General features: G+C 32.0%; 3 protein-coding genes across 3 annotated transcripts in view; 1 reads left to right on the top strand and 2 right to left on the bottom strand.

The window, feature by feature from the left end:
• Positions 1 to 23,624, top strand: part of LOC126551575 (UPF0746 protein DDB_G0281095-like) — a 327,628-nt gene that overhangs the window by 245,865 nt on the left and 58,139 nt on the right. The gene's annotated exons all lie outside the window — the stretch shown is intronic.
• On the bottom strand, positions 20,687 to 22,349 carry LOC126552625 (uncharacterized). The gene is made up of 4 exons (XM_050207335.1): positions 22,341 to 22,349; positions 21,863 to 22,054; positions 21,724 to 21,802; positions 20,687 to 21,045 (listed from the first exon to the last, which is right to left on the bottom strand). The coding sequence occupies exons 1-4, from the start codon at positions 22,347 to 22,349 to the stop codon at positions 20,687 to 20,689; spliced, it is 639 nt and encodes a 212-aa protein (XP_050063292.1).
• LOC126552624 (uncharacterized) lies at positions 22,589 to 23,245 on the bottom strand. Its single transcript, XM_050207334.1, has one exon. It carries the CDS (start codon positions 23,243 to 23,245, stop codon positions 22,589 to 22,591), a length of 657 nt encoding a protein of 218 aa, XP_050063291.1.

Below are 23,624 nucleotides of genomic sequence, written 5' to 3'. Positions count from 1 at the left end.
AAGTATCGTTTACATCAATCCACGAATTATGACTGTTGTTAAAACCTAACCATTTAACATATAATTTGTTTTTATTTTTTTTTATAATACGTTCAATGAGAAAGGTGTCGGGAAAAAATGTTTTTTTTTTAATTCTTGTGTATAAAAACAGCCTAATATTATATTATTTGAACTATCTTTTAGTTGATAAGTTATGGATCTGTATTTAAAATTTTAGAAATAGTGAACACTTCTGTTGACCAATTTGGTGTATAACCTTTACTGAAATTATGTTTATACTTAGATATTCTTACTTTGTCATTAATTTTAAATTTAAGTTTATTTGATGTATTAATTTGTAATGTTTTTCTTTTAATTGTAACCGGGTTGATCCGAGCTTCGTGTGGTGAACATTTTATTGTTGAATGTTTTGTATTATTATAATTATATACTAATTTAAAAATTGAATTTATCCAATTCCATGAACCTGTTGATGTAAAATATTTGTAAATTTTATTTTTTATTGTTCTTATAACTCGTTCAACCATACCAGCCTTTATACTGCTGTATGTTGAATAATGTCTAATATGATACTTATTCATTATACTTTGAAATTCATTATTGTAAAATTCTGTTCCGTTATCTGTTTGTAATAATTTTGGTTGATTTTTTTTAATATTTTTATTATACCTTTTGTACACTCCTTTGCTGTTTTATTTTTTAGTGCTTCTACCCACACATACTTGGTAAATGTATCTATAACAATTAAAATGAATTTAAAACCATTATTTTGTCTAGAATGTGGTTGCATGTCTATTAAATCAGCTTGCCAGAGATCATCTTTAAACCGTGTTACTACGCTTCGTCTAGGAAATATTTTTCTCGCTGGTCCGTGTAACTCCTCAGCTATACTGGTTAAGATTGTCATTATACTATAATATTTCTGTTCGAACGCGGAACGACGAATATTATCTATCTATTGACTATTCGTTTCGGACACCACGGTGTAGCGGGATGGAGGCGCCCAGCAAGTTCCCCCCTCCAGTGTCCGGCGACAGTTCGTCTGCCGCTAGCCAGACCGTTGACCGACGGGTGACACCTTTGCTGTCTTTTCCGAACGGTTGGGCTTGACATACGTCTCTGTCCGCCCACCGTCATTTTTTTTTGTGTGCCTTTCTTTTGTGCCGTCACACTAAGTCGTGTGGTCCACCTTTAAATCTCACAGTGTGATTGGTATCCGGATACGTCACCACAATTAGTGGACGTGTTGGCAATTCGGCTACCATCCTATACGTTATTGTTAACGTGAGCAAAATCGATTCCTGTCTTTTGCACCATCAGGCCGCCGATCAACTGTACCAGGACCACGTGTGTCATCCGACCAATTATATAAACCAGGTCGTACCTTTTATTATTATTTGGTTGTACCTACCTACCATTATTGTTTTGTATTTTTTTTATATATTTTATTATTGTATATTATATTTTGGTGTTATTATTATCTATATATTAACTATTGTCAAACGACCCCGGGGCGCCCTATATTAGGTCCGTTATAATTATTAATATTTAATTTATTTGGGCTCATTGTTAATATATAGTTTGCTCAGTTTCATATTATATATCAAAGACTTTGTCACTTTAAAATATTATTGTCATTTATCGTATACTTGGGGTAACCCACTCCGCTCCTGTCTACGATATCACATGCGAGTCGTTTCCGACAACCGCCGATCGTCGTAAGATCGGTAACGGTGCAACATTTTTGGTAGCAGAGCGTGGTTCCGACCTTTGGGGGGTTCGGAGTGTGTGTAATGTGACACTAGTGTTTTGTGTAGTGTGAGTGGGTTTTAGCATACATTGTTAGGTTTAGGTACGAGTGATCGGGTAGTTACGCCGACCGCTGCCATAAAGTATAAATAGTGTGAGCGTGTGCGATAAGTTTTGGTGGTTTTACCCGTCATTATGGGTGACGAACCGAAACAAGAGATAGACCGTGTCGCTCGATTATTGGCACGTGCGACGGTCAAGCGCACCAGCATTATCGCGCAAATTCGATCCATCCACGATTTAGGCGTGCGGGTGGCAAGTGAACCAGAGGTAGCCTCCGCGTTTTCGGTTATCGCGGCCGATCTAGACTCATTATGGACACAATTTAAGACCGAAGACGATGGTGTGTTAGACTATTTAATCATATTAGATAAGCTCGCGGATTACTCGCCGGATACAATTGCTGAGGTAAGCCGGCTTATCACCGACTCGAAAATTGATATAATTTCATTATTGACACCAGTATTACCAACATTTTGTGATGATGTTAGAAGATTTAATCTAGTTACTAGTTCATTCGGATCGTCATAATAAACTAATTGTGTTTGAGGTATTACATCTTTATATAAACCAGAACCTCTCTTAACCTTTGGGGTTGCAGTAAAATTAACATTTTTTCATTTTTTGGATCTGTAGTCATAGAACCGTTTGCTGTTGGACGAAATTCAAATGGATCATTTGGTATAGTTGTATTATTATGAATATTACTATGTTTAGTGTTAGATCTAGATAAATGATCGGTAATTTGTGCTAAACTTAATCGAGGAGTTCTTGAGTTATTAATTTTATCTATTTCTTCGTTTAATTGCTTTTCCTCATTTTTCATTCTATCGTATAGAGGTTTTACAACATTCGTCCATTTATGAAACTTTGAGGTTTTAGGTTACCCATCTGCTTTTAAATGAGCTCGTGAAGTTTTTAAAATGTCGTAATAAGATTCCATGTCTTGTAGAGTTGTATTTTTTGGTTCTTCCTCAGATAGTAAAGACCATAGTCCTTCAGTCCATGGATAGTATTTATTAAATAACTGTAAGTTACCATGACTAAAAGTTACAGAGTAGCCTCCTATTTTATATGAATCACTGGCTTTATCATAATACATACCATATGATTTATCATATCGTTTTGATGTAGGACGTTTATTGAAAAAATTTGAAAATTATGAATTTAAATTGTTATCATTATCATCATCACTAACGTCTGAAGTTTCCGGTTTTATTTCATCAGCCGGTTGTGTATTATTTTCTGTTTGGTTGCTCAATGGTTCTATTATTGGTTTAAATGCTTCACGAAAATAGTTGTCGGAATCTATGATACCACGTTTCATTTCCATTATTTTTCGTTTTATATTTTTTTTTTAGGTTATTAAATTTTCCAATAAAACTTTTTCTTTAATCATTTCAAATAATAATGTGAATATAACTGTATCGTATGACTATTGACAACACAATGTATATAATTTCAGTTATACTTTATATTTATATTTATACTTACATTTATTTTATTTTAATAAAAGTATGAAAACCACATCTATATCTTCCTTCATTCATTTCCTGAGTTTTATCAATAACCATAAACCCATAATCACTATGATTCCAACATAAATGGGAAATTTTCCGAAATTCAATGAAATCCATATCTGTAGACGAATGATCATTGAATATATGTCGTAAATTTGTATCGTCTTGTTTTAGTATTATTAAAAAATTTGTGTTATCTCTTACTAACTGTTTTGGTATTTTAGAATATGTTTGTGCTAAATAAAATACTGAACTAGCACCTGAATGTCTACAAATTGAGAAGTATTCTCTGATTACTGACTGCGGACCACATATAACGTCATCAAAAATTATAATGGAATTTTTTTTAGTTAAGTTTGGTTTTATAACTTTATCAGCACTTGTAAAAATGAAAAAATTAACACCTTTTATATCATCTATTATTTTTTTTAACAAAACATATTTTTCTTGATTTGAAGTTTTAGAGTATAGATAAATATTTTCAAATCTTAACCCGTTTTCATGGGTAATTAAATTATACATTATATTTGTTTTTCCTGAACCACTAGGACCAACTAATATAGCACGTATGGTATCAGGTAATAATGATCCATGTTTTGATGGTTTTTTTTCTATCTGAACATCAACATTTGTAATATCTAATTTATCTTTCTGCTCAATCAAGTTCATTTTTTTCGTATAAATACTCATGAATTTTTACTTAATAATCAGTTATAAATGATACGTTCAACTCATAAGTGTAAATCAGGTAAGACTGGCAAAGGATTTGTAAACTCACTTATAAATAGTCATCCGTTTGAAGCTCGTATTTCAAACTATTAGTATTGTTGACTTGGTGCAAAATTAAAAAAAGTGACTAGATTGTGTTGATAAAGGAATAAACCCGTTGGATACTGCATGTTACGATCACGATATTTTGCATGCAACTAGAAAACATTTAGAAGATAGACATAAAGTGTTAGAACTTCGGGCTTGGGAAAGATTTAAAGCAAAAGATACACCTAGAAATAGAAAATCGTTGCGTACACCGTAATAAACGCAATGAAAGCTAAAAGAAAAATAGGAATGGGTTGTAAACGTAAACGGAAACGTACTACAAAAATAAAAATAAATGGTATAATGTTAGCGAAAAAAAAAACACCTTAAAAAAAAAAAATGTTGGTAAAAGATTGATTATAACACCAGGTCAGACAGGTGGTGCGATTCTCTTAATACCTATTTTTGCAGGATTATCAGCACTAGATAGTTTAATGTCTGGAAGTGCCAGTGTGTATAATGCAATACAAAATTCAAAAAGAAAGAAAGGTAATGGATTATATTTAAATAATAATGGATCAAGGAAAAAAAACTGATGAATACGCTACCTAACAGACCACTAACTTCTAGAGATATTATAAAATACGTTGCAAAGTTTAATACCAGTCATTTCCGCGGAGTATTTTCACGTGATAACTTACCTAAAAAACTTCTCGCAATCGAATGTGGTATATTAAACTTTGACGTATCTTCCGGTAATGGAAGTCATTGGGTAGCGTTTTATAAAATTAAAGATAAGGTTGAATATTTTGAAAACTTCGGTGATTTACCTCCACCGATTGAACTACAAAACTATTTTCAAGGAAACAAAATTAAATATAACTACACAAATTATCAAGATTTTAATTCATTTAATTGTGGACACTTATGTCTTAATTTTTTACAATGCAAGAATCAGTTACTTTAAGTTTATCTGGTAATACAACCACATTATCTGTACATTATTGTCCACCAATTGATGTATAAGATGACTCGGAAATTGCTTTGTTAAATTTGCAAACATATAATACATTTGCAAACATAAACGAAACTAATAACAACTTCGAAATATATTTAGAAAACCCCGATCGTTTACTAAATAATAATAAATTTCCAATCTGTTGTATCACACTGAAAAAGGGGTGTTACGATATTAAGGATATTAAAAATCAAATTTTGACCCAAATAGATGACTTTAATAATGATAACGATTACTTTAGAATAAAATCGACAGAGAAAATAACTTTTGATATCGGGATTGATCAAATAGATTTTAGAACAACCATATTCAGTAATGGTATAATACGTTTTAACGTAAAGAACAGTATAGGACCTTTATTGGGGTTTGAAAAAAAAAGTTATGAACCACACAATATGCACATTGATGGTCATCGATCACAGAAAGTGACAAATTAAATCAGTGTTAACTCAATAAAAGTAATGTGTAATATAGCTCAAGGTTCATTCAACAACCACATGTCAAGTCATTCAATTTATGAGTTTTCCCCTAGTGAGAACATAGGGTCTAAGCTGATTCAAACACCAAATAACCTAATATATTACAAATTAAATAAAACAAATATCGATTCAATAACTATACAATTAGTTGATCAAGATCATAATCCGATAAACAATTTAGGTGAGAAATTAATAATCAATCTACATATTAAACGTTACGGATCTTAATATGGGATTAAAATTTAATATAAGCCCATTACATAAAATAAATCTTGTTAGTCAAAAGACTAAAGCGGTACCGGTAACATCGAATAAAGTAAAAAAAATACCAACGAAAAATAAAACAATTTTAAAGGCTTTAGGTTATAAATTAAAGCAGAATGCCTGAAAGTGATATTTTAGATATAAGTTCGCCGTTTGAAACCGATTCTAAAATTACGAAAATCGAATATCATTCATATACACCGTATACAACTTCATTTAATAATAATGATGAAATACGTATATCAATCCAACAAACAGATGTTTATCCGTATCTGAATGAAAGCTTTATATATTTAGAAGGTCAAGTATCAGATTCTGGAAAAGTAAAACTTACTAATAACGGTTTTTCCTATCTCTTTGATCAAATACGACTTGAAATCAATGGAATAGAAGTAGATAGAACACGTGTACTTGGTATTACCAGTTCGTTAAAAGGTTATCTATCAGGTACACCTGATAATTATAATTGTTATGAAAATGCTGGTTTGATTTTTAAAAATAGTTCAAACCCAGCAAATAATAATGAAGAATTTAGTGCATGCATTCCGTTGAAATATTGGTTAGGTCTATTTGAAGACTTTAAAAAGATATTAGTTAATTCTAGATTAGAACTAATATTAACTCGATGTCATAACGATTTAAACGCTCTAAAGGTAATAACCAGTGCAAGTACAAATTCTGGAAAAGTTGATTTGAATAAAATAGTTTGGAAGGTTCCACATATTACTGTTGATGATGAAGAAAGGTTAAAATTATTAAAACTTATTGAAAAAGAAAAAAGTTTGTTTATCCCGTTCAGATCTTTTGAAACTTTTGAATATCCTGAACTCGGAACCACAAAAAAAGTAGTGTGGAACTTGAAGACAGCATCAACATTAGAAAAGTCACGATTTATCATAATTGGATTACAAAAAGGACGTAAAAATTCATTAGAAAAAGATTGTAGTATATTTGATCACTGTAATATAACAAACGTTAAAGTATTTCTTAACTCAATAGCTTATCTATATGATAATTTGAATTTAGATTTTACGAAAAATAATTTCACCTTATTATATGATATGTATACATCGTTTCAAGAATCGTACTATGAAAAAAATATACGAAACCCCATAGTCCTCTATTCTTTTCTATCGAACGCTCCAATTGTAGTTATCGATACTTCAAAACAGAACGATTCGGCTACAGCATCATCAGTAGATGTGCAATTGGAAATTGAAGCATCGGAATCTCTTACAGGTGTAACTGCTTATTGTTTATTAATTCATGATCGCATTGTTGAATATGTACCTTTTACTAGAGAAGTAAGAAAACTAGTGTGAATAATATTAAAAAACTGATTTATTTAAAATACTTGATGTTAAATACTATTAATTAATTTAAAATAAATAAACAAAATGATAATAAAAAAAATGATTTTATTTATTTCAGAAATTTAAACGAAAATGATTCGTTTAACTAATAACTAATCATGTTTTATTTTCAGTAAAAGTAATAGGGAGATTTTTTATACTGAAAGAAGGACATTCCGCTTTAAACATTTTTTGTGTCCCTATAAAAATGGAGCCAAACGCCTCATGGTTTCCCTGAAACAACGTGGGGCGACTGACTCCATTTTACAGCGGGAATTTCTTACACTGCAAGGGGACAATACCCCCTCAAACTTTTTTCATCTCCGCTGAAAAATGGAGCCAGATGCCCCATATTTATACTACTTAAATAACATAAGGTTTCAGTAGTGGTGTTGCGCATCCCACAAAATACACGACATCTGATACCCCAACCAACCACTCCACATCACAACAAGTATTTACAGGGAATAGTAGGAGACGGATAGCTTATGGTTATTGGTAGTGAATTATTGTGTGTTTAAGCAAATCAAGAAGATCACGGTTCTTCGGGAAACAGGGGTACTAATTTTACGATGGGACAGACGATCTCCCCCTGTTGGGTCCTAACTCTAGCTACACGCACGACCCCATCTGAACCAGGCATCAAATGCGTTATGTGGCCCATGTTTCATTGTAGTGGAGAAGTCTGGTTGTCTTTGATTATAATTAAGTCGTTGACAGATAAGGTTTTAGAAGAGTCAGAGGACCATTTGGATCGGGATTGTAATAGATTCAAATATTCACTGGACCAACGGTGCCAGAATGATTGAAACATATGGCGAAGTAATTTCCAACGAGACAACCGACTACGAGGAGGGGTTGAGACACCCGGTTCTGGCAATGTACATAACGGTTGACCAATCAAAAAATGTCCTGTCGTGAGGCATTCCAAGTCCGAGGGATCCGACGATAAAGGTGTCAAAGGACGAGAGTTCAAGACTGACTCACAACGTGACAATAATGTGGTAAATTCTTCGAGCGTCATGACATGATTACCAATGGTGCGAATGAGTAAGGCTTTGGAAGATTTGACGGCGGGCTCCCAAATACTTCCAAAATTTATTTCATAGAAAAAGACGGAATTCTTATTTAAGAATTATATTATTGGTAGTAATTTATATTTATTATGAAGTGATATTTTTCTAAAACTAAATTTATTCAGATGATTGTATAAAAGATTCTGATCTACATGACAAAAAAATTGAGTTGCAAATTATTAATAACAATAGCATTAGCATACACACATTGCCATTCACTCAAGTCAAATTTCAAACTTGTTTTGTTGCAATAGTTTGAAGCATTATAGCATAAATATGTTATTTGAAGTAAGCAAAGAAAATGCTCTTTCCTTTCATCCAGAGAAAGAAGCGAATCTAAAATAATTATCATTTTAAGTTTCAAATGAATTATACCTAAAATCCAATGTTCTCTTATATGTGTATTTATGGTTATCAAAATTAAATCCATTTTTAAAATATCAGTATCAAGAAATTTTTGTAAAATATTAGTATTATCTTGCATAGCATAAAAATATTCATATATACCAGATGGGATATACAGAATACACTTTTCTTTTCCATAATGAATAATTAAATAGCTGATCATATCATCAATTATAAATGAACTTATCCACTCACCAGGCCATAAAGTTTTAAAATCATTTGACAAAGTTAAAGGATTTAGTTTAAACTTTGGCAATTCTACTACTTTTAATTCAGTATCAATATTTTTAATTTCATTTAAACTTTGACTTACTGCTACTTTTGTTATCTTAGTTGTAGTCTTTGATACTGTTGATTCATCTAAATATTTTCTTTTTTTTGAAGATTCTAAAAGTGATTTATCAGCTTCCAATGAATCATCAGCCCTTATGACTTTGTCCACATCGATGTCACCTGGTCTAGGAGCTTTTCTTTCTCCTCTAGTTGTTTTTTTTTTTAAGACTGATAATTTAAACACTTTTTCTGATGTCTGAGTTTCTGTAGATAAAAATATGACTGCCATACTATGGTAACAATCTCCTGTAATTTTACTACTGCACGTGCATTTAAATTTCTTGCCAATTTTACTCACAACATGTGTCTTATTAGAAAAAGCATTACGTACAATATGTACCTGCAAATGTGGTGAAAAATCAATTAACTTATTTTCCAAATATAGTTCGCCATTGATATTTGTGTCATTCTATAAGTAGGTTTTTTTTCAATAATTGATTTAGGTTCAATTCTATTTAATTTAATGTTCTTTACAATTTCTGTAATGTCTTCAGTAGTACTTGAAGTATGAATATTTAATTCATTAACTTTATTTTGATATGCTTCTTTAAGTTGGTAATCTCCCATAATCCTGTAACATCGATTGAATTCTTTTACATAAAATATTTGCATTTTATATAATGAGAGAACTAATGCATCTAAAGGCAATTCTTTTCAGTCGTTCCACTGTTTCACCATTTTATTCAAGCTCTCACTGATGTTATTGGTTGGAGTTTTGTTGAAAAATGTTGCAAATTTATCTGTTTTGAAAGCTGTACATCTGTTTTTTAAACCAAACTCAATATTTTTTTCATAATATTTCAAAAATGGTTGAAACCATTTCAGTTTGTAATTATTTAATTTATTTTTAAATTCATTTTTACTTTTAATATTTAACAAATATTTTATTTCATGTGTATATACTTTCATATCATCTTGGGTAGCATTATTAGATTTTAACCAATGTTTTATATCTTGGATCAAATGGTTATGACAAAATATCAAATTAATTTCTGCAGTATCAATTGATTTTAAAATTGCAGAAACAATACTATTTTCTCTGTCAGTTATAATAGGGACATTAAGCCCATATTTATCTAAATGGATGAGTTTCTTAACAAAACTTCCCCAAAAAAGTTCGTGCGTTCGCAATAGCTTTTTTTCATGAATCATAAAAAGCACTGGAAATATAGGATCTCCTACAATGTATGTACTACGCATAACTAAAATAGAGACATAAAAATTTCCCAAATTAAATGTTGTATCATACGACACAAGCTGTGGAATATGTTTATTCATATAGCTGCATTTTAATAAATTATTAGCCAATTCTATAAAAGATGGATCATTAAAAATAACATTAGTTTCAGGATAAATTTCAATTACACGAATAACATTTTCAAAATCTTGTCTAGCCAATTCTAATTAACTGTAAATTTCATCTCTTGATACAGCTAGTTTATGTAATTCATCGTATTTAAAATTGTATACTTGTTTGGTATTTACATGCAACCATTTCAATATCTTCAAAGACAACAGATGTATTATTTATATTGTCTTTAACTGTATCACAAACTGTTTTATAAGTTTCTTGGGGTCCATCCTTTGAACGTAGTTGACTATTAATGATTTCTTTAGTGGATGCCATTATCCCCAAAAAAGGTCTCGAAGATTTTGTATTTCCATGAGATAAATCAATAGCTGCTCTCTTAGACTCTAAGTAATGAATAATTACAATTGGCTGTGTATTGTCTTCAGTATTTTTTATTTGATATATATGCCTTCGGAATTCCTTTGATGATGACCTTGTTTTACCTGTTGTTATTCGTATCTCATTATATGTTTTCAATACTGGATTGTTTTTGGCTTTATTATCACCCTTACATAACCATCTGTACTGATCACTGCGATAATCTTTGTCTTTTGTACTTGAACATTTGTAAATGAATAATTCTCCACCTTCAGGTTTAATTGGTGGTGCACATATAAATCCATATTTTTTTTACCTGACAATATATCTTTAAACAAATATAATATTCTTCCGATAGGATATTCATTGTGCACGATAATTGGTAACTGTATTAAATTTAATGGATTAAATGCTATTGACCACGGAGTAGTATATAACATTACATTTTCTAGTTGTGGATTTATTTCTTTACTGTTGGAAATTTCATCTAGTATATCCTGATGATCTTTCATAAAAAAACAAGTAGTCAGGAATTGTTATTAAAATATCAATTATTACCATGTCCTCATGTCTACGTATATCAATTGTTCCACGGCTTTTACAGTCTTGAAGTCTACAATTTTTATAAGTAATAGTCATAATTTTATTTTTTCCTTGATCTAGAATTTCTGATTTCCAGACACAGGCAATATTAAATAATGCAATTTCATGCTTTACTATATTTAATAGATCCTCATGTTTAGTCAATTCTTTATTTATTTCCCAGTCATTTATGTCAACATTGATACATTTTGTGTATTTTTGAACAGAATTTTTTTTAATTGTATCGGTATCCTGAAATATAAACGTGTATATATATTTTAAATTATCAAGGAAGTAGGTAGGTATTTTATAAATACAAAATAAATCAAGCTTAATTATTTTATTAAATAATTTAGTATAAAAATAAGTAATATAATAAAATAAAATTACTATTTGTTCAATTTGATTTTTTTTATCTATATTTTTAAGAAAATATTTGATTCAGTACCTATGGAAATGGAATTTATTATAATTAAAGAAATTAAAAGCATAACATTTTTGATTTTTTGTTTATTTATAAAGTTAAAAGTTATGGAATATACAGTAAAAACTTTTTATTCGTCTAAACTAATGTAAAAATTAATTTTAAACATAATTTAGTTGGTTATTTACATTATAATTATATAATGTAAAAAATCGGGCAAGTGGGTACCTACCGTTCTGCTATACATTAGCAGGGAGTGGGGTGTACCTCGGACTAGGGTAGATTAAATTTGAATGCAATGATAGCTATCATTGTATAATGTATACGAAAAACGATTCTGAACGAAGTAGATTTGTCAGCCTAGGCCCTAGGATATAATTTCCAGTGGTTGGTGAAAAAGGTGGTTTATGTTTTAATCGCCTGAATACACCAAAATTTAAGTTCTTTTATAATTATTGTAAGCTAAACTTATGAAAAATCTTGTATTAAATTGTCAACTCTTACAAACAATTTTTCCTATAATGATGATTCGAGTTTTCTCTATAGCTACTTGAAGAAAAACCTATGGAAAACTTAGTGTTGTATTTTTAATCCTTAGTTAAAAACACAAACAATTTTATGATTTTTCAACTTCAAAATTACTTGCAAATTTTCGCGTTTTCGACAGATTTCGTAAAATGTTTAACTATACTCGTATACGCTTATAAAAAAAAAATTGTGACTAACGATTTTTAATTTTTTTTAGCTACAATAAGAACAACTCATAAGAAATCTTGTATTAAATTTTCAAGTTTTTTTGGTCATCCAACATTTTTTTACCGACACTTCAAAAAAAAATTCGCATAAAAATCGAAAATTTCAGTAGTCTATAAATAACTCAAAAAAAGACAAAATTGTTTGAAAATTTAACTGTATATAGATAACACTAACATAAACATTTGGTAAAAATTTCAAGTATTTACAGTGATTAGTTTTTGAATTACTGGAGTAAACTGGAATGAATACACGTATGAAATAAAATCTGAATTTAGGAACACTTATGAAATGAGTCCAGACTAAAGTTCACACAAGAACAGAAAGCTGAATCATTTTGATTTTGATTTTGTAATATTTTCGATACTATTTTTAAATTTTACTAGTATATTACTATATAATAGTCTGACCAGTGACCATCAATTGTTTTCTTGAACAATAGGTGGCGAATAGGCATTGGCGTCGTCGCGTGTCGTTTGCATCACATCAAAATTAGGAAAACCCAAAAAATACAGCACGTATATTGATATCAGTGCCGCAACTACTGGGTGTGCAGTGTGCAACGCACACGGGCCTCCAGCTCTAAGGGGCCTCTAAAACCAAAAATATTTTCTATTTTAATATTGTCTATTTCAATATTTTTTTTGTTCTATCGTTCTACGATTATTTTAAGATTTTATGTACTTACTTAACAATTAAATTAATTATAGGCATAATTATTAAATGTTGTATAAATAGTATGCAAATACGTCAATACAGTGCTAAATAATAATAGTAAAATAATATTAGTTACTATTTTTAAGCATTTTACAATGTCTATTAGCAGATCGATAGTATACAGCCATACGGGTATGGGTATCGATGATCGATCATAATCATTATTATCAGTACATATTTCATTCCGTTACATGGAAACTCGACAAACCATGAGCGATAATGGCTATTTATATTCGGTGTTTCGGTATTACATTGTTTTCTATTTTGTTTTTATCTTATAGTAATATTGGTAACCCTATGATGTGAGCACCGAGTGTAGTTAACTTACTTACTGAAAGTTAATATCAATTATCAAGTGGCTTTAGACATATTTTATTATTTAAACAATATTAAATAACTCGTGGTGTACTGGTGTGACAGTGTATATTTATTCATTGTATTTCATTCGACGACTTTTAATAGTGATTTTATAAATCGAAATGTCTAAACGTGTATTTGAAAGTGGTGCACAAAAACGAAAAAAGAAGATACTTTTACAAAAAAATAACGAAAAATGTGCTCGTGCTATGTCGTTATGGATAACGAAGACACACTAAGTAAGTAAATTCCTTTCATTATACTTCGCATATTTAATTGTATTGATATACCTAGGCATTTTTGAGCATATAATCAGTGAATGAAATATAGTTATATTATGTTTTAAATACGAAACTTAATACTATTAAATCATCCAACATACGCTATTCTAAGGTACTTATAAATATTTATTGGCAAGGCTGGGCAAGTTAACTAATTATTTTAACTCGTTAAGTTAAGTTAATACAAAACAATCTAAGTTAAGTTAAAAGTTAAAAGTTATTTTTCTTATTTATTTAACTCGTTAAAAATTAAAAGTTAATTTGAAAAAAAAGTAACTTAACTTAGTTAAAAAAAGTGACTTTTATCTTTTAATGTAAAATAAAGCATCATACATTTTTATTAATGCTTAACAAATAACATAATATAGTGAAACTAGTGGAAGTCTTTCTATTTGTAATAAGTATAATATGTAATTGTATTAATTAATAATTACAGTAGATACTTAGGTAATAAATACTACTTAAATACTTCAATCAACTATAAAATAAAACAAAACAAATTAATTAATTCAATGTTCAATGTATTTTTTTACCTACAAGGTTTCCAAATTGATGGCTAAATTAAATTTTTTTTTTTTTGCTAATACCCATTAAATTTGTAAATTGTAATTATTAAATTTGTAATTAGGATTTAATTAAATAAATTACACACAAAATATCGGATACAAATAAATTTATAATGTTAATACCTATTTTATACCTATTTTATACCTATGTCCAGCCTTGCTTTCGGTGCATATAGGACATAGGTACATATATATTATATTTCTTGAGTGATGAATGATGATATACCTCGTGATATACCTTTCTTTAATAATGATTATTGGTTAATATATATAATATTTATAAGTCTATAAAGAAAATCTAACATTAATTTTCTAGTTTTAAATATTTATTTATTTTAGCTGATAATGAATGTGTTACTGAATCTCCTGATCTTGAAAAAAGTGTCTAAATAGTACAAGACAATCAAGACATGGTATGTAAGGAAGATTATGTTGATGAATTCGTTGATACAAAAGGTTTATACTATTAAATCATGCCATTTAAATTATTTTTTTGACAAACAGACTAACTATTTCTGATCAATATAATTTTTTTTTTATAGGTGTGACTGTAGAGTGTGAAGATAATAAATTGAATTTAGAATTGTTGTATCCTACTGACCGAGGACATTTTAATGAAGATATATCAGGTTCTCTTAAACGAAGCATTTTATTAATTGAGCCATGTAAACCTTCAATTGAGTTTGAGAAGGATGATAAAAATAGATCTTTTTCATTGAGCTATTATCATATGATTACTAAGACTGGTTCAAAAATTCCACGTTCCTGGCTCTGTTATTCTGTGATTTTTAACAAAGCTTATTGTGAGTCATGTTGGTTATTTGCAAACAAAAATAATTCAAGCTACAGGTCTGAATGGATATCTGGTATTGATGATTGGCAGCATTTATCATATTTAATAACTCGTCATGAAAAATCGCTACAACATGTTGAAGCCACAACTGTTAGAGGAACTTGGGTTAAAAAATGCTACAATTGACAAGAGTATAGAACAACATATATCTAAAGAAGCAGAATATTGGCGAAATATTCTGCGACAGATTATAAAAGTTATATTAACTCTCACACTGCTTTAAGAGGGAATGAAGGTAAGAAAGGAGATTATAAGCCTGAAGAGCTTGAAGGTAATTTTATGCAAACAATTCGTCTATTAGCTAATTTTGACCCATTACTTCATGAACTTTTAAATGACCCTACCAAACATATCAAAATGAATTGATTAACATTTTATCTGAAAACTTATGTAAAATCATATGTGAAGAAATAATAAATTGTTCTTTCTTCTCAATAATATTAGACTCTACTGAAGACATAACGAAAATCGACCAAGTCAGTGTTATTATAAGGTATGTGATTGTTGACTATGAAACACATACAATTAATATTAAAGAATCATTTTTAGGATTTTATGCTTTAGAGCAGCATGGAGCAATGGACTATGCACAGTTAATACAAGATGTTTTACACAAAAATAATATAAACATTAACAATTGTAGAGGACAAGGATACGACGGAGCATCTGTAATGAGTGGTCAGTACTCTGGAGTCCAAAAGAGAATAAATGATATTGTTCCAACTGCATCATTTGTCCACTGCTGTGCTCATAACTTAAACTTAGTGATATCTGATGCCTCTAAAATTTCACCAAGCATGTCAAGATTTTTTGAAACCGTGCAGAATGTGTTTAATTTCTTTAGCTCAAGTGGTCCACGATGAGCGTCATTAGCATTAGGAGATAACACAGCATCAAAAATTAGGAAAAAGGTATTAAAAAAAGTGTGCTCTACCCGATGGGAATCTAGACATACTGCAGTATTTGCATTAAAAGAACGGTTTATTGATGTAATCAAATGTTTAACAGTAATATCACTTACAAGTAGTAAAAAAGATGAACGAGATATGAGTAAAGTACTTAAAAATAAGATAGAATCGAGTGAATTTGTACTAATTTTATATATTTGGGAAAATATTTTAAGATATTTAAATACTGTATCTAAAATTTTACAAAGTACGGATATTTCATTAGAGAATGCTTCTATGCTTCTGGATAAAACTATTCAAAATATGCAACACATGCGAAATGACTACAGCACAATATATTTAGAATCAAAACGCTTATGTGATGAATTAATATTAAATTAAATATTTAATATTAAATTAATATTTCATTCCATTCTTCGAGACCTAAGTTTCATAAAAAAGTATTTGGAGAAGTTGACGGTGACCGGAGATTTGATATTTCTGAAGATACATTTAGGATTAAAGTATTTTTACCAGTCGTGGATTGTATAATATTTAAACTCAAAGAACGATTTAATGGAATGAAATGTGTTTCTGATCGTTTCACATTTTTAAGCCCGAAATCACTTTTGAGCTATGAACAGTCTTCTCTAATTAAATCTACTTATGATTTCATTCAATTTTATAAAGATGATGTTACTTCAGATTTCACGCGACAAATTATAAGTCTAAAAACAAACATTTCATCTCAAAATCTAAAATCTATTAAAGATCTATGTGTATATATTATTGAAATGGATTTGTCTATAAGTTACCCAGATGTATTATCAGCATGTCTTTTATTTTTAACTTTACCGATAACAGTCGCGTCTGCAGAACGTAGCTTTTCAAAGCTTAAATTAATAAAAAATTATCTTCGGAATTCTTCTGGTCAAGATCGACTAAAAAATATAAGTATTTTGAATATTGAAAGTAAACGTACCGCCGAACTTAACATTGATAAGATAATAACAAACTTTGCCAACGCAAAAGCCCGAAAAAAAAATTTTTTGAAATAATTTAAATTTGATTTGATGTATTTATGTATTATATTATATTGTAACTTTATAATTCTAACTTATATTTTAAGAAACAACTTATAGTTCATTTTTATTATATTTTGCTGAAATGCCTAAATGAAATTGTATAAAACTGTTTTTTTTTATATATATATATATTACCTATTAGATATTTTCTTCTGTTTAATTATAAATAATACACAATTAAATCTACAAAAATATCATGCATTGTGTTTAATTTAGAGATAACATTATTAAAATTGATTTTGGTCCAAAGTTTAAAATAAACTTCTTGTCTAATTAGTATAATGTTCATATAACATTATAAATGATTTCATATAAGTTAACATACAAAAAAAAATATTGATTAATAATATTGTTGTATAATAGGTACAAAAATCAAGTAAAAAATTATTAATTTGGGGCCTCCAAACAAATTTAGCACACAGGCCTCAGAATTAATAGTTGCGGCACTGATTGATATACCACTATACTTTGTACTCAAATGACTAAGTCTAAAACTAATACGAAACAGTCAAACAGTTAAAATAACATGTTAAAAAAAAAAAACAATTTTATTTACCTATGTAATATAAATAAAACATATTACATTCTACAAACACAACTTATATTTACAATATAAAATAGGAAGCCGCCTTATAGATTTCGAGTATACTTCGTTATTAAATATGCCATTCAAATATAGACGTGTTAAATTTATAGGTACATAGGTAGGTATTCATGATTATTACGCATAATACCTACTTACGATAAATGATTCTAAACGGAGACAGAATTGTCTACCGGATTTCCTGAATGTCAGTCTCAATTCCTAAGGATATTTTGTAATTTAGTTTAAATTATTTCACTTTTGGTAATTTATTTTTTTATTAATACTATACAGTACAAGGTATATTTCTATTTTACCGGACCCCCTAATTTTTGACAATTTTTTTTTTGAAACCTATGTATTTTGACATTCTAAAAACGATGGTGCAAAAATAAATTGGGGCTAATCATTAGTTTTTAAGTTATAGCACTTAGAAAATTACGTATTTTGTAATATTTTGTTTAAATAGCCAATATATTCGATTTCCTAATTGTTAGATTTTTTGATTATGACCAAGCTTAGTATCGAATTGCAACCGAAATGCATTTCTGTTGGTCCTGTGACCTACTTGAGGTGGTGTTACATAGCAAATCGGGGGATATTTTCGATTTGTGCGGAGCGAAGCGACGGCGCCGAGGAGCGTAGCGACGAGTGCCGATACACGCGCAGTCACTGCCGAGGCATACTGTGATAATCAATTTTTTTTGAATTTTTAGATCAAGTTTAGTATTGAGTTGCAACCAAAATGCTTTTAACTCGATACTTAATTATTAATAAAAACGTAAAAAAGTGCAAGTGCAGTGGATACCGTTCTGTAGGCGCTGACTACCCTCATTGCCATGATGCGCTGGGGGCCGAGAAGTAGCTGTCTATGGTTGTGAAAAACGAGGGATGAACACCATACAGGGGCAGCATACAGCAACTGGCTGTGAACAACTGAGGCAAGCAGCTTCCTCTTGATCGGCCGAGGGCCTCCAATATTTGGCATCAGTCTAGATAGAGCAGCCGTTGTTTTAGTGGCCTTCTCTCCCCGCTAGTTTCATGTGCTCAATGAAGCTTAGCTTGGAGCTAAGTTCGATGCCTAGATACCTTATATGGTCTTTAAGCTCCAAGATTTCGTTTAATAATATGAACTGAGGACGTCTGTAACGGCGCTTGGACGTCATCATCATTGCAACTGTTTTGCTTACCGAGATATTGAGACTATTACTGTGCATCCACTCGCCAACCATGCCTAATGTGGAGTTTATTGATGCTTCCAGAGCGTCAGTATTAACGCCAGATCCAACTATCGCAATGTCATCTGCAAACGCAATGATCTCTATTCCATCTGGTCGCGGTTGCCGTAAGAGGTCGTCATAAAATAGATTCCATAAGTCTGGGCCAATGACCGAACCTTACACCACTAGTTACATTTATAGCACCAACGCCCGTTAACAACAGCCTCTTTCGAAGATAGTCCCTTATGATTCTTGTTAGGTACGTAGGGGTGTTTTTGCTTATCAAAGCATCTCCAATTTTATCCCAAGGTACCGTGTTGAAAGCGTTGGCAACATCAATTGAAACTATTGCACATAGGTCCCTGCGTCTCCACGGTCTGGACTCGTTGCTATTTACTATAGATAGTACCTTTTCCACCGCATCAATGGCTGATCGACCACGTCGAAAGCCAAATTGGTTTTCTGAAAGACCCTCTGGAATTTCTGTAAGGTGGGTCTCAAGGCGCCGCTTCATAACCCTCTCCAACATTTTCCCGAACGTGTTCACCATGCTCAAGGGGTGATAGGACGAAGGCAAGTCTAGGGGTTTACCCGGTTTTAGCAGCAGAACTAATCTGGCCTCTTTCCAGCGGCGCGGGAAGCACCCTGAACGTAAACAGTTGTTGAGGATGCTTGCCACTTCTGCTGGGCTTCTTAACATTGTTGCTTTGACCACTGAGTCGGGTACACCATCAGGGCCAGGTGCTTAACCTGAAGGCGTGGCTTTGGCAAGCTCTATCAATTCCCCGGTTGTGACCTCGTCGATGTCCGAGGACCCATTCGGAATGCTCCATTCAACCATATGGCGTGACGGAAAAAGACCACTTACAATGTTCTGCAGGCGACCGGGTAGTGAGAGGCCCGGAATGGGCCGCCTGCCAACCAGTTTTTTTTTTACCAGTTTGTATGGCAAGCCCCATGGGTCGTCGTCGACTTGCTGGCACAGCTTCCTCCAGCTATCCTCTTAGATTTTCCTGATGGCTATTTTGAGTGCTTTCAGGGCATCTCTGGCCGCCTGCTCTAGTTCCCTGCATGCATCGGGCCCTGTCTGTTTTCTTGCCCTTTGAAAACGGTGTCTTGATGCGAAGGCTATTTTTCGTAGGTCTGCTATTTCTTGCGTCCACCAGTGTACTGGTTTCTTTCCCCCTTGGTAGGATTTGCGTGGATACTCGTCATAATGTCGTGGTAATTTTGTCGCTGTAAAAATGTCGCTATAAAAATGTCGCGGTTAAAATGTTGCGAACACAAAAATGTCGCGAATATAAAAATATCGCGATGTCAAAAATATGATTAATATAATACTAATATATTATAATTAGGGTTCGGATTTATATGCAAAAATATGTTGCCAAAAATTGATTTTATAGACTTACAGAGTACAGAGTAGTACTACACAATACACATACCTATTATACGTAAAACGAACACAGATTACAAAGTACAAACTGCTCGTCGCAGTGTTCATTATCGCATTTATATTCTATATTGATATTTTAAAATTAGTTACTATGATATTATGATAAGGTATCTGGTATTTCAGCCGATAAAATTGTGTCTAGAAATAATCTATACATCGAATAATTTTATAATGTATAGAGTACACAAAAAAATAATAATAATTAAAAATGTTGTAATAAATAAAATAATAAATTGTATTTTTATGTCAATTGATATTGGAAGTTATACGAAATTCCACGCAGGTAGTCGTTAATTGATCGATTTTCATAATCATCACAAATGGCTTTAAGTCGAATTGCAGAATCTTTGTATTTTTTCTTTTTCGGAGGTTTGATGCCAGCAATATACTGTTCACCTTTTAGACGGTTTAAGCTTTCTCCTTTTTTCAGTGAATCGATAAAAATCCAAATAGATGGATGACGAGAACTTAACATTGAACTAAAACAATTATGCCAACCCTCGACTGAATTGTTAGTTCGTGGAATATCATACTTTAATAATGCATAACAATTCCATACATTTATAGAAAATAAAGGGGCTCTTCTCGCTCTCCGGCAGGGTCTTCCGATCCATGTGTCTTCAAAATAGTTAATTAAACCTGATAAACTCTCTTCATTTTCTCTATAAAACTCGGAATCCGACAGAGATTCAAATGCTGAAATTACATTATTTTCAGGCACATAAGCTAAGGCTGCTAGTTTTCTTAATTCGAGTGCAAAATTTGAATCGTTTGTATACCTAACTTGTAGCCCATTTGATTGTACATGTCGCCAAATAGATTGTGTTAAATGGAAAAAACACCCTTTAATGTTAATTGATGGAAAAACATATTTTGAAGCGTTCATAGCAGCTTTTTCAAAATCAAACGTCATTGACTATGGATTAAGCTGTGGTTTTAAAAATTTTAATGCTAAAAACATACGTTTGTAAGTATCTTCTTTTTTATTAGGAAGAAGTATATAAACAGCTGGTACAACTTTTGAATAATTTATTCCATGAATAGTATAGAGTTGGTGGAAAATACTAGGTACGCAAGAAAATGTACCATCGCATAACCAATGTTCACATTGTTCCATCAATTGTAAATTGTTGTCGGTAGTAAAAATTAAAAACCGGTCTAAGTTATTTTCGTAATCAATGCTATCATATTTTAAAAGAAGCTCACCGGTTGAAGTTTTTGTGTAATTATCTGGTATTTTGAGTTCAGTTACTGATTTTGGATCAGGAGGAGCTGATCTTTCTATTTTTCTAACTCGTTGAATTGTTCGTTTTAATCCTGTTGTACTCGGAAATTGTCCAGCTATGTTGGAAGTGGTCTAAAATCATAAACTAAAAATAATTATTTGAAAATGTTATATTATTAATAAACTATATACCTGTAATGTCAGTGTTCCTAATACAGAATGGGTAAAGTTGAGTAGTTTTGCAATATTTTTAAGTCTTGCCATTGCTTCTTTAGCTTCAACTTTTGCAATATCGGCCACATGGTTATGTTCAGTAGTATGAACTACACTTTGTCCAGATGAATGTAATCGACCGCGACATTTCTTTGCATTATACTCTACGCACTTCCAAATAATTTTATTTTCGTTTTCTCTTTCTTGTATAAAAAAGAATTAAAATTCAGTAATTTTCCATTTTTTATTATATCATTATATACTCAAATGCCATTACGTACAGATTATATTATATTATAGAGTTTCTGTTACGGTTGCAGATTACACACTAATATGTATACTGAACTTTATTTTCGTTTTATTACCTATGTTACTTTAATCTAATCTAATCATACCTACGATCGAATGAAAACCGGAACTGCGAGCCACATCGGCGACTACGGCGATATATTACTACCTGCGACATTTTTTTTTTGGCGACATTTTTATCGTGGCGTTTTTGCTGCGATCTTTTTACAGCGACAAAATTACCGCGACATTTTGACGCGAAACCGATTTTCGTGGCATGCAAAAATCACATGCTGCTGCTAGATAGGAATCTACTGCTTGTGCAGGTGATTCGTGTAGGGTGACGTTGGTGAACTCTGCTATGGATCTGGAATCCAGGAAGGCATGTAATTTATCGGTGTCCAGCTGCCGCCAGCATCACCCCGTGGGTGGTGGAAGAGGTGTGGCATGATCGGTCTGAGTGATATGGAAAGCGATGTACCAGTGTAGGCTCAACGAGTCCTCATCTAGTATCCTCCAGTTGGAAACTTTTTGCCGCAGACTCTGGGATACAAACGACACGTCGATGAAAGATTCACTAGCGCCTCGTGTGAAGGTTGGTAGGTTGCCATCGTTGCATACGTGGAGGTTTAGAGAACTTGCAAGATCTGCCAAAGCATTCCCACGTAGATCAGTCGTGGGTGATCCCCATTCAGGGCGTTTAGCGTTAAAATCACCCGCCACTAGCACTGGGCCGTCAGCGCTGCGGACACTGTTTTCAAGCCTGCTGAGGAACAGGTTGTACTCTGCAATGGTAGCGTTTGGCGAATAATACACGCTGTAGATACGTATACCATTTATTTGTACCCATCGGAAACCGATGTCTAGAGGACCGACAACATCTACCGCTATGTTGCTGGATACAAAGACAGCCGACCTTCCTGATGTGTCACTGTACCAACCGGTCTCTTCGTCAGCGTTCCGGTACTGCTCGCTTACCAGCACTACGTCTGCCCCGCACTCCCTAGCGGTGTGAACCATCAGGTCTTGTGATGATCTGCATACGCCAACATTGATCTGCAGGAAGCTGATCATTGCGAGTGTGCCTCGACCTCTCCACTTCTCAATTTCTCATTGAATTCCGCTCGCTTTTCCTCAGTCTCATTGCAACCTTTGATAAAGTGTCCTGTATTACCGCATCCAAAGCAGCAACCAGAGCGGTCAGTCCCTTGACACTTTCTGGTTTCGTGGTTAGATGCAAGGCAGCGGAAGCATCGTTTGCTCTCATGCCACATACGTACTCAGCAGTATGTATAACCTACCCGAATACGCCCCAGTTCAGCTGCCTTGTGGGCCGTGTCGACGTTGGCCGTAATTATTGCCATTTGCAGGCCACGAGGCATCTTTCGCATGACAGCCTTCACGGCGGGGTCCTCGCCGGTCGCCGAGATGACGGCTTTCTCGACCTCCTCTG

This window comes from Aphis gossypii, chromosome X (assembly GCF_020184175.1).
Source record: "Aphis gossypii isolate Hap1 chromosome X, ASM2018417v2, whole genome shotgun sequence".
Taxonomy (NCBI): Eukaryota; Metazoa; Arthropoda; class Insecta; order Hemiptera; family Aphididae; genus Aphis; species Aphis gossypii.
This window is presented reverse-complemented; position numbering and strand designations above follow the sequence as displayed.

Coding starts and splice junctions, on each gene's coding strand:
- LOC126552624 (XM_050207334.1), bottom strand. CDS start 23,245: ATGATCAGCTTCCTGCAGATCAATGTTGGCGTATGCAGATCATCACAA.
- LOC126552625 (XM_050207335.1), bottom strand. Junction 21,803..21,862: donor TAGGAACACTGACATTACAG/GTATATAGTTTA, acceptor TTATGATTTTAG/ACCACTTCCAACATAGCTGG. Junction 21,046..21,723: donor ACGAGTTAGAAAAATAGAAA/GATCAGCTCCTC, acceptor GGATCGGAAGAC/CCTGCCGGAGAGCGAGAAGA.